The sequence below is a fragment of the Homarus americanus genome, unplaced genomic scaffold (assembly GCF_018991925.1).
Source record: "Homarus americanus isolate GMGI-L3 unplaced genomic scaffold, GMGI_Hamer_2.0 scaffold46197, whole genome shotgun sequence".
Classification (NCBI taxonomy): domain Eukaryota; kingdom Metazoa; phylum Arthropoda; class Malacostraca; order Decapoda; family Nephropidae; genus Homarus; species Homarus americanus.
The window spans coordinates 260,429-272,500 of record NW_024723050.1 but is presented as its reverse complement, the minus strand read 5'-3'; the positions used below and the strand labels follow the sequence as shown (position 1 = coordinate 272,500).

The 12,072-nt window shown below is 38.7% G+C and overlaps 1 protein-coding gene across 8 annotated transcripts in view; it reads right to left on the bottom strand.

The window, feature by feature from the left end:
- Positions 1 to 5,490: 5,490 nt before the first annotated feature.
- The window catches only part of LOC121863221 (potassium voltage-gated channel subfamily KQT member 1-like), a 70,178-nt gene continuing 63,596 nt past the window's right edge, over positions 5,491 to 12,072 (bottom strand). For 4 of the 8 annotated variants that reach the window (XM_042361708.1, XM_042361706.1, XM_042361711.1 and 1 more), the window contains one exon: positions 5,492 to 7,223. In XM_042361708.1, the coding sequence (XP_042217642.1) occupies positions 7,119 to 7,223 (105 nt within the window). In that variant the 3' untranslated portion in view covers positions 5,492 to 7,118. Of the gene's footprint in view, positions 7,224 to 12,072 lie in introns of all 8 variants that reach the window. The other 4 variants (XM_042361705.1, XM_042361707.1, XM_042361709.1 and 1 more) reach the window with 2 other exon arrangements.

Here is a 12,072-nt window from a genome sequence, read left to right as displayed (position 1 = left end):
TTATATTAGCTACTGTAGTAAGGTGAGTATCTGATGTACTGTAGACCATGTGACCTATCAGGAAGAGATTCATAAACTATTTACACTCAAAAATTGGTCCTACAAATCCAGCATTCCAGAAACAGATTAACTGTGACATACATTCTGACATAATCAAGATACGAAGACATGGTCTCTTGTTTCATATAAAATGTGTGATTGCTCAGAATTGTACAACATAAAAATTGTACATCTTCTTGAATATGTACATACAAGTGAAGTACTGTACTCATTAACTCTTTTCTCATTAACATGTTGGGTTTAATTTAATAGTAAATTATTTATTACACCATACTGTTGTCCTTGGTTAAAATTTTGTGCTAAATTCAGTATTATTATTCATTTCCTTATAAAGATAAATACGTGGTAATGGCAAGTGTAGAAACAGCAAAAATATTCTAGTAAATTATGAGGTGGGTGTCTATGATCAACTCAAGATACCTATTTAGTTTTCCATTATAAAGCAACTTAGCTGTGCTCTCTTAACTATACCTCATAAATCTGCTATAACTGTGAGAAGTATTTGCTGTACGGAAGTTGCCTGTTAGTGCGATAAGAGATGGTGATCAACTGAGTTATCGGTTTAACTTACTATATACTGTACTGTATTTCCATTCAAACAATAATCTATCGCACTGATCTATGGAACATATTAACGTACGAGAGAGAGAGAGAGAGATTCAGACAACTGGAAATGAATGTGGCAACAAATTGAACGAAAACTGATGAATTGGTCAATAAAATAGTGAAAGGAAATAAAGTAATAGGCAAAGATGGGAATGTCCTGAAAACTAGAGTAAGATAATAGTATTACAAGGGTGTGAAATATGGAGCAAATTAGGAATAACAAATGATTTGTCTGAGAGCTATATGTAAAGTAAATCTGCATTGCCAATGTTTATAAAATATTACCAACTATTACTTTAACAAAATACCATACCACCAAATAAACACCAAATATATTAAATACAGCATACTGAAGTTACAATAAAACGATGAGCTTTATTTTTTTTTTGGGGGAGAATTGGATAGACAGATAAAGAAATGTGATATTTCTGGCAGCTCTGATTACCCACAGGATGTAGAGAATAAGAAATACTGTAATGAGGAGGAAATGTAGATGTGAGAGGCATGTTGGGCATTAAGATAAACAAACTACTTAAGTAACGAAGTGTAAGAGGATGCACCTGGGGCGTACCAACATTAAGGAGGCATATCATATGTCCCAACGGAATGAAGAAACTGCACTATTTGAGACTGAATGTGAGAAGGACTTAGGTGTGTATGTTGACAATGAGCTGAAGTTCTCGGGTCATTGCGAGAAGAAAGTAAATCAGGCAAATAAATTACTAGGTCTTATAAGAAGGTCGTTCAGATATCTAGAGTGAAGTGCTTCCCCATCTGGAGTACTGTCACCCCGTCGGATCCCCGAGATATACTATGGACTATCAGTTGATTGAAAATGTTCAAAGAAGGGCCACCAGACTGGTGCCTGCACTTCGGCACCTCAACTACCCTGAGAGATTGGAGCTTATACTACAGACGGGCAAGGGGCGACCTAATTGAGGTGTACTGTATAAGCATCTCAAGGGGCACTACTCAGTCAAGTGTCCTTAACTGGAGCTGGTGGACGCTCACCCCACAAGGGGTCACAGTTCAAGGTTGAAGAAGCCACAGGTCCAGAAAACTGCGAGGGCAAACTTTTTCGGAGTGAGAGTTGTGAAGTCTTGGAACAATCTGCCAGAAAGTGTTGTGATGGCACTGAGTGTGAGCTCTATCAAGACAAGACTTGACCAATACTGGAGCAGGTTCAGGCACATTCGGGAGCCGGTGCATGACCGGTACTTGCCAGCAGTGCGTAACAGAGATGTGACCGATCGCCCAAGCGGCTAACAAGCCGATCAGTGGTAAAGAGGATAAAAGTAAAAGTATTACTAACATAATAGTTGAATGAAAAGTGAAGTATTAGTAAAAAAAAAAAGTACTGTACTGGTTATTATAATTCAGAGGTGGATGATATGAGGGAGAAAGAGTAAGACCAAAAAGGAGATGGAACGACATTAGAGTTGGGAGAGGAGGAGGAGGATGGACAATTGGCCACACACAGACATCGAGTGATTGTTATGGAAGGCCGTGATGTTAATGGGTGATGCTGGTTTGTTTGTGTCAAGTAACTGTACAGAGAGTAAACTTAAAGTCTCATTATGGAAGGAAAAATCATAATAGAATAGATTTCTCACAGTAATAAGAATCGATGAATGATAACGATTGGAGGAAAAATGTGCGTGGGGGGGGGGGGTCTAAGAGTATAAGTAGTAGTTAAGTTATGAGGGTCAGAGGTCGTCGAGGTCTTATAAGAGGGCCAGGGAGTCTTCTCAATCACACTAGAATGAGGATGGTGATGACTTTTTTAATCATCCACACAAGAAAAAAATGCTGACACCAGTTTCATTGGTAATACGCACGCACGCACGCACACACACAAACATTTCTTTTAAGGTACAGTAAATACTAATCAGTGATGTGTTACTATAATCTGAAAGTTTGCTAATAATTTGCTTTATGTCATAGGCTCTTCAATTTTATACATTAAGTGAAAACATTTTTCCTCAGAGACAACTGATATGCTTCAGTTTCTTGAGTAAAAGATAAATATACAGCAGTGTAGGTAAACTGCATAAATGTATCCTTTCATATATTTGTATTAATTCATCTAGTCTTCTATTAAAACATAGAAAAATAGAAACATAACGGTATTCATCAGGTGATACCAAACTCTTGTCCACAGTCATTATAATGTGAACTTTTCATTGTCAGATAAATACGTGTCCCTCCCGGCTAAAAATATGTACAGTCCTGAACTTATGTCTTTGCAAATTGGGTAAGGACAACTATTCATCGTCAGCTGTGTTAAGGAAAACATCGTTAAGATTTGTTTATTTCAACTAATCTTCTACCAATAATAACAGGCAAAAGGTGCACTCATATAAAGAAAGATGCCCACAGCGAGATACAAGAATAAACCATATTGTCGTCACAAGTGGTAAAGTGGATGGGATTATCAGCACAACAGCTGTATGGATGGCTGGACAAGTCTGAAAATTTTGTGATTAAAAAAATAAATAAATGATCAAAATGAAAATGTCGAGGCAGTAACATGTAAACTTAAGCATCATAACCGCATTTAAAATACAATAGATCACGACCATTCCATCTATGTAATTATCTTGTCGTATCTTTTATCATTAAAGCTGGTTTCACATTGAGCTGTCACAACATGATACGACTGTCTGGCCATGACATGGAAAAAACTTCGTGTCTGGTGGTTGAATTCACGCTGGTGTGACCAGACATCACAAATCATGGCTGTCATTATATTCATTTCAAAAAAGCAATGCAAGAAGATATATATTTATTCTATTGTATCTCAGTTAGCCCCATGGTAAATGTACTTATATATACCACCTTGCTACTGTATACTGTTAATAAAACATATACGTACATGTATTATACTTACTAGTGATACTCAGATCATTTGAAATTTCCTCCCAAACCTTATCCACACTCCCTCTATTGCTTTGATCCTTCACAGTGAAGTCACAAATTGCCCTCCTCTCTTGCACGAGTGAGATCAACCTCTCTTCATTACACTCAGCCATCTTCACCTTTTGGAATATAGATTTTGACTGAACCCCAGAAAAGTACAGCCAGACAGCACCAGACATGACCATTGTTTTTGTCGCGTCGTGTTGTGTCCGGTCAGTGTGAGACAGCCATTACACCTCTAAGTCTATTTCACTACAGACTTCTCAATAGTCTTCACAATAATAGCTTCCTAAATTACAATAAATATCTAAAATTCTTAAAATTCTTCTCTGTGTTTGTAAACATTGTTTTTCACAGGTATTGTAGAGGAAGATAAATAATGTCCCCGACAGCCAAGGAATTTGTTACATGATATATGAACACAATCTAATATTTTGCTTAATTATGAAATGAGACTAAAATATAACATGGACCAGACAGGTTAATTAGATATTCGTTTTCAGTATTATAAATATATCAAGAACTATTTCAGTATTACCAAATTATACTGAAGGAAACTGTGACAAAGTATACTGTAATTTATATAATTTCAAAATTCTCTCAGTACTGAATAATTTGTCTCTTATAAAAAATTAATCTTGTACAAATGTGAAAGGAATGAACTTTGAATAAAAAAAAATATGACTATGCATTTCGAACATTTATCACATCTCGTAATTATACCCAAATCCTTGAATATATGGACTATTTAACTTATTACATTCACTTCAATAATTTAATACAGTCTTCTTATATTCCAGATCTCTGATAATATAATACTGCTCTTTACTTAATTGAAATATATATTCTAAAATTTATAAATACACGTATACATAAAAAACTAATGTCATACTAATTGTACTTGATAGTCAAATGGTAAGATATTTAAATGACAACAAAAGATTATTGTATTCTGATTCAATACCATTTTTAGTATAAAGGAATCCAGAGAAGCTAGATACCTATATCAAGAGTTGTGTACAGTGTTGACTTCATATAAACAAGAGCTTAAACCATCAAGTCTTCCAGCTGACTTACAGGTCCTGGGGTGAAGTGACCATCAACAACATTCCCAAATAAAAAATAAATAAATAGAATAAAAAAGATTCATGGCACTTGTGATAGTATTTACTTATGGTTTTTGCTATTGACTAACCATATACTGTATATATCTGTTACCAAGTACTGAAGGGAAGAATATGCTGAGAAGAATATACTGATGGGGATATACTGAGGGGAAGAATATACTGGGAAGAATATACCGATAGGAAGAATACATTGAGGGGAAGAATATATTGAGGGGAAGAATATACTGAGGAGAAGAATATACTGATAGGAAGAATATACTGAGGAGAAGAATATACTGATAGGAAGAATATGTTGAGGGGAAGACTATACTGAAGGGAAGAATATACAGTGCTGAGGAGAAAAATATACTGATGGGAAGAATATACTAAGGAGAAGAATGCACTAAAGGGGGAGAATATACTGAAAGGAAGAATATACTGAAAGGAAGAATACACTGATAGGAAGAATATATTGAAGAGAAGAATATACTGAGGAGGAGAATATATTGAGGGGAAGAATATATTGAGGGGAAGAATATACTGGGGGAAAGAATATACTAATGGAAAGAATATACTGAGGAGAAGAATGCACTAAAGGAGAAGATTATACTGAAAGGAAAAATACACTGAAGAGAAGAATATACCGAGAAGAATATACTGAGGGGAAGAATATACTGAGGGGAAGAATATACTGAAAGGAAGAATATACTGAAGGGAATACGGAAGGGAAGAATATACTGAAAGGAAGAATATACTGAAGGGAAGAATATACTGAAGGGGAGAATATACTGAAAGGAAGAATATATTGAAGGGAAGAATATACTGAAGGGAAGAATATACTGAAGGGAAGAATATACTGAAAGGAAGAATATACTGAAGGGAAGAATATACTGAAGGGAAGAATATACTGAAAGGAAGAATATACAAGTACTGAAGGGAAGAATATACACGGACAGGACATTTATTATCAGTTTCATCACCTCAAAAGTTGTCCCCTGAGGCTCCTCGAATTATATCTGTTTGCATTTAATATAAAAATCTTCCTCTTTGAAATAACTATCAAACAATGTTGACTTGAATCTGAAAAATCAATCAATATCCAGGTTTTGCACAATTGGCTAATGTATGCATGACATGTCTGACATATGCATGACTGGCTGGCTTACACCTGACTTGTCTGATGTATGCATGACAGCCGATATAACGAATGATTCTGGTGGATACATTTCTAAGTGGACTTTTTCACTCAGCTTTGATTTGGAGTTATCTCAGGTATTTTTGAGTTGTTAATTAATGCACCAGTTTAGTATTTAATGATGGCTAGTACATGCAGCACTCGCTCATAAAAAAAATATATTAACGCTACATTTTAGTTTTATGCTATACTTTTTCTTATTGAGGAATGATATGCATTGAAGAACTGTCTTAAATCTTTCGTATTAACTCTTCTTACTCACTTTCATTGTATAGGGTTGAGAGAATACAGTGTACTTGTAAATGTAACTTAACATTCGCAGGATGTCAACAACACGTATAGCCTACCCCACAAAATTTCTGTGTCACATAATTGAGATGTCCTTTTGGGTATATAGTAAGTCATGAGGCTATTATCTATGTTCTTATTTATTTATTAACTACCCGGTAATTGACTTATCTACAAAGTCATTTATATTTTGTATTACTTTGTGTCTGTTTAGAGGTGACAGTTCAATGGGTTAAATGAAGACAAAAAGTCATATCATTTGGTCCATTTGGCCACGGGAACATTGATGGTCATGTTCAACAGTATACTTGGGCCTCACTGAAGTACCATAAATCTTTCTGTAAGTGATAAATATATTTCTTGTTCGACTATGATGCATAAGCTCAAGCTACCAAACCCTGCTTTAAATTTTCATGAAACTGCAATGATAAGTTTAGGTAATCCTATGATAATTAAAATTGACCTCTGTACTTAAAACTCAGATACTGAACTCTCACTGGTCACTAATTCTTATAAACAGTTACTCAACAACTCACATTCCAAGTGAAAGACTATAACAATTACTTACATAATCACTGATGTCCTGAATAGATTTTATTCAATATGTTCTAACTTAACCAACAATCATAATATTGATTCCTTGAAGCATAGGAGCCACTTTAGAAATAATAAAATATTAATACAGAATCACAACAAAGCATTCAAAAAATACACTACAGCAATTTCTTCGTCAAATGATGAAGTGGGAACAATCAATCTTACAGCATCTAACTTAAGACAGAACCCCGGCGTCTGACGTCCATGTAACACACACTCTCTAGAGGATGAAGTCCGAGTCATCTACACAGTGAAACTTGTCTTCCAGGCGAGAAATAAACCAACTGAATAAGGTAATCTAGACAGACTAGGTCTTTAATACAGGAGGAGACGATGGACTGGCAGTACTATACGTGGTCGTCTGAATTTCGTATTTCTGGCAGCTGAGTCTTCTGGGCCAAGGCGTTGCAAACAAACAACATCTGATCCAACTTTTTGTCTAGGAGCACCAGCTGTAGGGAGAAGGTTTAGATAGTGACAAAAACACTGACTGACATTATAATTCTTTTAAAAATGATTAATACATGACATTAAACATATATGAGTACCAACTGAGAGTATAAGTAGTAATGGGACACATACTAAGATGATAAATATTATTGAAACATAAAGTAGCAGGCACACAGGTAGATACACCAGGTAAGAATACAAAAGGGATACAGTCCTAAAATTAAAATTGAATTCCTCATTCAATACACACCTGTTGAATAAAAGTTTTAAGGTACTGTATGTCTGTAATTTTAAAAAAAAAATCGAATCTGAATCAAAATGACAAATGCCCCATGATGAACAATAATATTTTTTTCATCAAGAAGATTTTCTCACCCAGTCAAATCGGAGTTTAAAAAGTTGGTCCCACTGGATTCAGTGTCACAAGAACCAGTGAGTCTTCGAATCGGAGTTTGAAACCTACAGCAACTAGCGGACCTAGTGTTAGGAGAGAGGAGGAACAACGGGAACGTTTCTAGCGCAGGAACAATGTAATAGTTTTTGGAGTCCCTGAGAGCCAGGTGGAGGGAACTGAGAGTAGGATAACACATGATAAGATGCAGTTTAAGAATATTTGTACAGAGGTTCTGAATATGTCATCCCCCATCAGGATGTGAGGAGGCTGGGACAAAAGCAGGGGGACAAGCCTCGCCTCCTCAGGATCACACTAGTGAGTAAGGAGAAGAAATGGGAGGTTATTCAGCAGGTAAAAACCTCAGCAAGGAGTGAGGCATCTCGGGGTGTATTCATTCACCCAGATCGCACGGTAATGCAGAGGGAACAGCACAAGAAGCTCCTGCAAGGCTTGAAGCAGAAGGAGGAGGAGTCGAGGAGGAATGGGGACGGGTGTACTACAGTACATGGGTTATATTCAGGGGGAGGGTAGTGAAAGCAAGTGTGGCGACACAGAGCCAGGGGGCAGCAGCGCACCCTCCACCCGCTCTACCCCCCACCCGGGAGGAGGCACCAGCTCCGCCTACCAGACAGGAGGAGGCAAGCGCCGTGTAAACAATGACATTTCTAACCACACCCTGCAAAATACAGTGTACTTAGCAAATGCTGCAGCTTCTGAGAATGGAGGGGGCCGGAGTTACTACTCAGAGCAGAGACGTTACCACAAGAACAAATTCTGGCTTGAATGTCATGTACACTAATACTGACACGTTCCTTGATAAGAAAGAGGAGTTTGAAACACTACTGAAGGTACACCAACCCGATATTGTAGAAGTTGTAGAGCTGTTGTACAAGAACAGGAGAATCGACCCTGAGGATTGTGAGTTCAGTATTGCTGGATATGACTCATTTACTAACTTTTCTCAAGAAACTTGCAAGAGGGGTGTGGTAATCTATGCTAGGTAAGACCTCAGAGCCAGCCAGGCGAGGGTACAGGGAGAGGATGTTTTTGAAGAGTCCAAGTGGTGTAAAATTAAATTAAAGGGAGGGACTTACTTATTGTCGGGTATATCTATACACTGTTAGAAAATTCAGTATTTTTTACATGTTTCTTCTGTATTTCCGACCAGGAAAACGTAGTAATTTGAATTACTTTTTTGTTCTGTAAAATATTTCAGACACTCTCTTTCTCTGTTTCAATTTGTTTAATTATCAATATACTGTAAACTGACATTTTATCATACTATATACTGTACACTTCATGATGCAAAGAGCATTTAAAATGTCATGTTAATGCTGTTATTTCTGTATGTAATTACTGAATATGCGGTTGACGGTTGTTTGTGCTTCACGTTCGTCGTATGTCCGTGTTTGTTTACATTAAATCAGAGCGCCACATCATCACACAGGGGGGGGGGAGGGGGGACGCTGGTGGAGTGGTACCACTCGTGCCTCGCAAGCTAGCTGTCACGGGTTCGATTCCCGGGCCGGCGGAAGTTGTTTGGACACTCTTCCTAGTCCCCTTGGTCCTTATTCACCTAGCAGCAAAGTAGGTACCTGCTGTAAATCGAAAGTTGCGAATTTGTATTCAGGGACAAGTTGTTGGAGCTTCCAATAACTTCCAACAATCTGTTAATTCAACAGATATTTTATGTAAAAATATATACAGAATCTCTGTAAATTATACAGAGAATGTTTGGCAACAATATAACCAGTGAATTTTATGTAAATTTTACAAGATTTTTTTAACAGTGAGATCCCCAAACTGTGGCCCACTAAATCAATTTAACTTAAGAGCCTTAATAGACAACGCAGCAATGCTCAACCCTAGCCACCTCCTTATTATGGGGGACTTTAACTATGGCGACATCGACTGGAGAAAAGAGTTCACCCCAGATGACTTGAATAACCATGATACTCTTTTTGTAGAAACTCTAAGAGATAATTTTTTCTGTTCCAACATGTTAAAGACCCGACGCATTACAGAGGGGAGCAAACACCCAAGCCACTAGACCCTCATAACAAACGAGGAGGGTATGGTGGCCAAACTGGAACACCTTGCCCCGGTTGGCACCAGTAGTGCTGTCATTCAAGGTGAAAATATTTCAAGGGAAATTACGACGGGATGATGGAAGAGATGAGGGGTATCCACGGGCCTGACTCACTAAGGCCCAAGAATGCAGACACTGCTGAATATCATAACTAGTAAAGTGACCCATTTGATCAATAAATATATACCCAAGACCAAACCCAGTGCCTCTACGAAAACGAGGGGACCCCTACACATAAATCATGCGGCGGTCGACAAAATTAAGAAGAAAACCCAGAAATTCAAAGACGTGGGTTGGGTCAAACGATGCGCAAGACAGGAGATGTATGCAAGAGCCAGAAACAAAGCAAAGGCAGAGTTTAGAAGAGCTGAAATGGAGTTCCAAAGGCTGGTTGCAAGCGAGGTCAAGTCAAACCCAAAGGCGTTTTACTGCTATGCAAAGTCGAAATTAAAAACACGAGTAGGAGTATCAGACCTGAGGCTTGAAGATGGTAGTTAAGCAGATTCTGACCAGGATAAAGCCGAGGCATTGAACAGTTTCTTTTCCTCGAGGTTCACAAGAGAGGATGAGATTAACCTTCCTGCGTTTGAGGACAGACGGTTCGACACAGCACTAACCCACATTGCGTTCACAGAAAAGGATAAAAGAAATAAATTGTCAAAGCTGAAGGTCCATAAGAGTCCCGGCCCTGACATGGTGCATCCCAGAGTGCGAAGAGAGTTCAGGGGCTCGGCAAGCTCGAGCCCCTGAAGATCCTGTTCTGTAAATGCCTGGATGAACAAAAGGTCCCAGTGATTGGAAAATAGCTTATGTGAGTCCTATCTTCAAGAAAGGCGATCGTCACTCCACGAACAACTATAGACCGGTAAGCCTGACCAGCATAGTATGAAAAGTACTTGAGAGCATTATCAGAGATGCCGCGATGGAACATCTACTACGAAACAACCTTTTAAAGGATTGCCATCACGATTTTATGCCGGGGCGCTCCTGCTTAACACAATTGTTCAAGGTATTGGATATTTGGACCCATATTCTGGAACGAGGTGATAATATCGACAATAAATACCTAGATTTTGCCAAGGCTTTCGACAGTGTACCCCCATGAAAGGCTGAAAATCAAACTGGAAGAGTACGGAATTCGGGGAAAAGTCCTAACGTGGATAGAAGATTTTCTACATGACCGCAAGCAGGGTGTGGTGGTTAATGGCACAAAATCATCATCTGTACCTGTCACAAGCAGGATACCACAGGGCAGTGTAATGGTTCCGCTGTTGTTTGTTTGCTTCATAAATGACATGCCTGACGCTTTTACACTCCTCCATACAAATGTTTGAGGATGACGCCAAGTTATTTCGGGAAATCAAGAACCAAGCGGACTGTGAAGAGCTGCTGAAGGATCTCTGTGAGCTGCAAGAATGGTCGAAGAAATGGCTGCTGAGATTCAATGTCACGAAGTGTAAGAGGATGAACCTGGGGCGCACCAACGGTAAGGAGGCTTATCATATGTCCCAATGGGATGAAGAAACTGCACTATTTGAGACTGAATGTGAGAAGGACCTAGGTGTGTATGTTGACAATGAGCTGAAGTTCTTGGGCCATTGCGAGGAGAAGGTAAATCAGGCAAATAAATTATTGGCTCTTATAAGAAGGTCGTTCAGATATCTAGAAGGTCCGTCCCTCATAACGATCTTCAAGAGTGAAGTGCTTCCCCATCTGGAGTACTGCCACCCCTTCTGGTCCCCGAGATATACTATGGACTGTCAGTTGATTGAAAATGTTCAAAGGAGGGCCACCAGACTGGTGCCTGCACTTCGGCACCTCAACTACTCTGAGAGATTGGAGCGCCCAAACTTGCCTAGCTTATACTACAGTACAGATGGGCAAGGGGACGACGTAATTGAGGTGTACTATATAAGCATCTCAAAGGGCACTACTCAGTCAAGTGTCCTTACCTGGAGCTGGCAGACTCTCGTCCCACAAGGGGTCACAGCTCAAGGTTGAAGAAGCCGCAGGTCCAGAAAACTGTGAGGGCAAACTTTTTCGGAATGAGAGTTGTGAACTCTTGGGACAATCTGCCAGAAAGTGTCGTGAGCTCTTTCAAGACCAGACTTGACCAACACTGGAGCAGGTTCAGGTATATTCAGGAGCCGGTGCATGCCCAGTATACTTGGCAACAGTGAGTAACAGAGACGTGACCGATCACCCAAGCGGCTAACGAGCCAATCAGTGGTGAAGAGGATAAAAGTAAAAGTACCCACATTACTTAAGCTATCTTTCAGTTCTTAATGACTAATAATCCCAGATAAGCTCTATCATTGGAAGAAAATATCCAATAAGAGGTTGTAAACACAACACATTTAATCTCTTA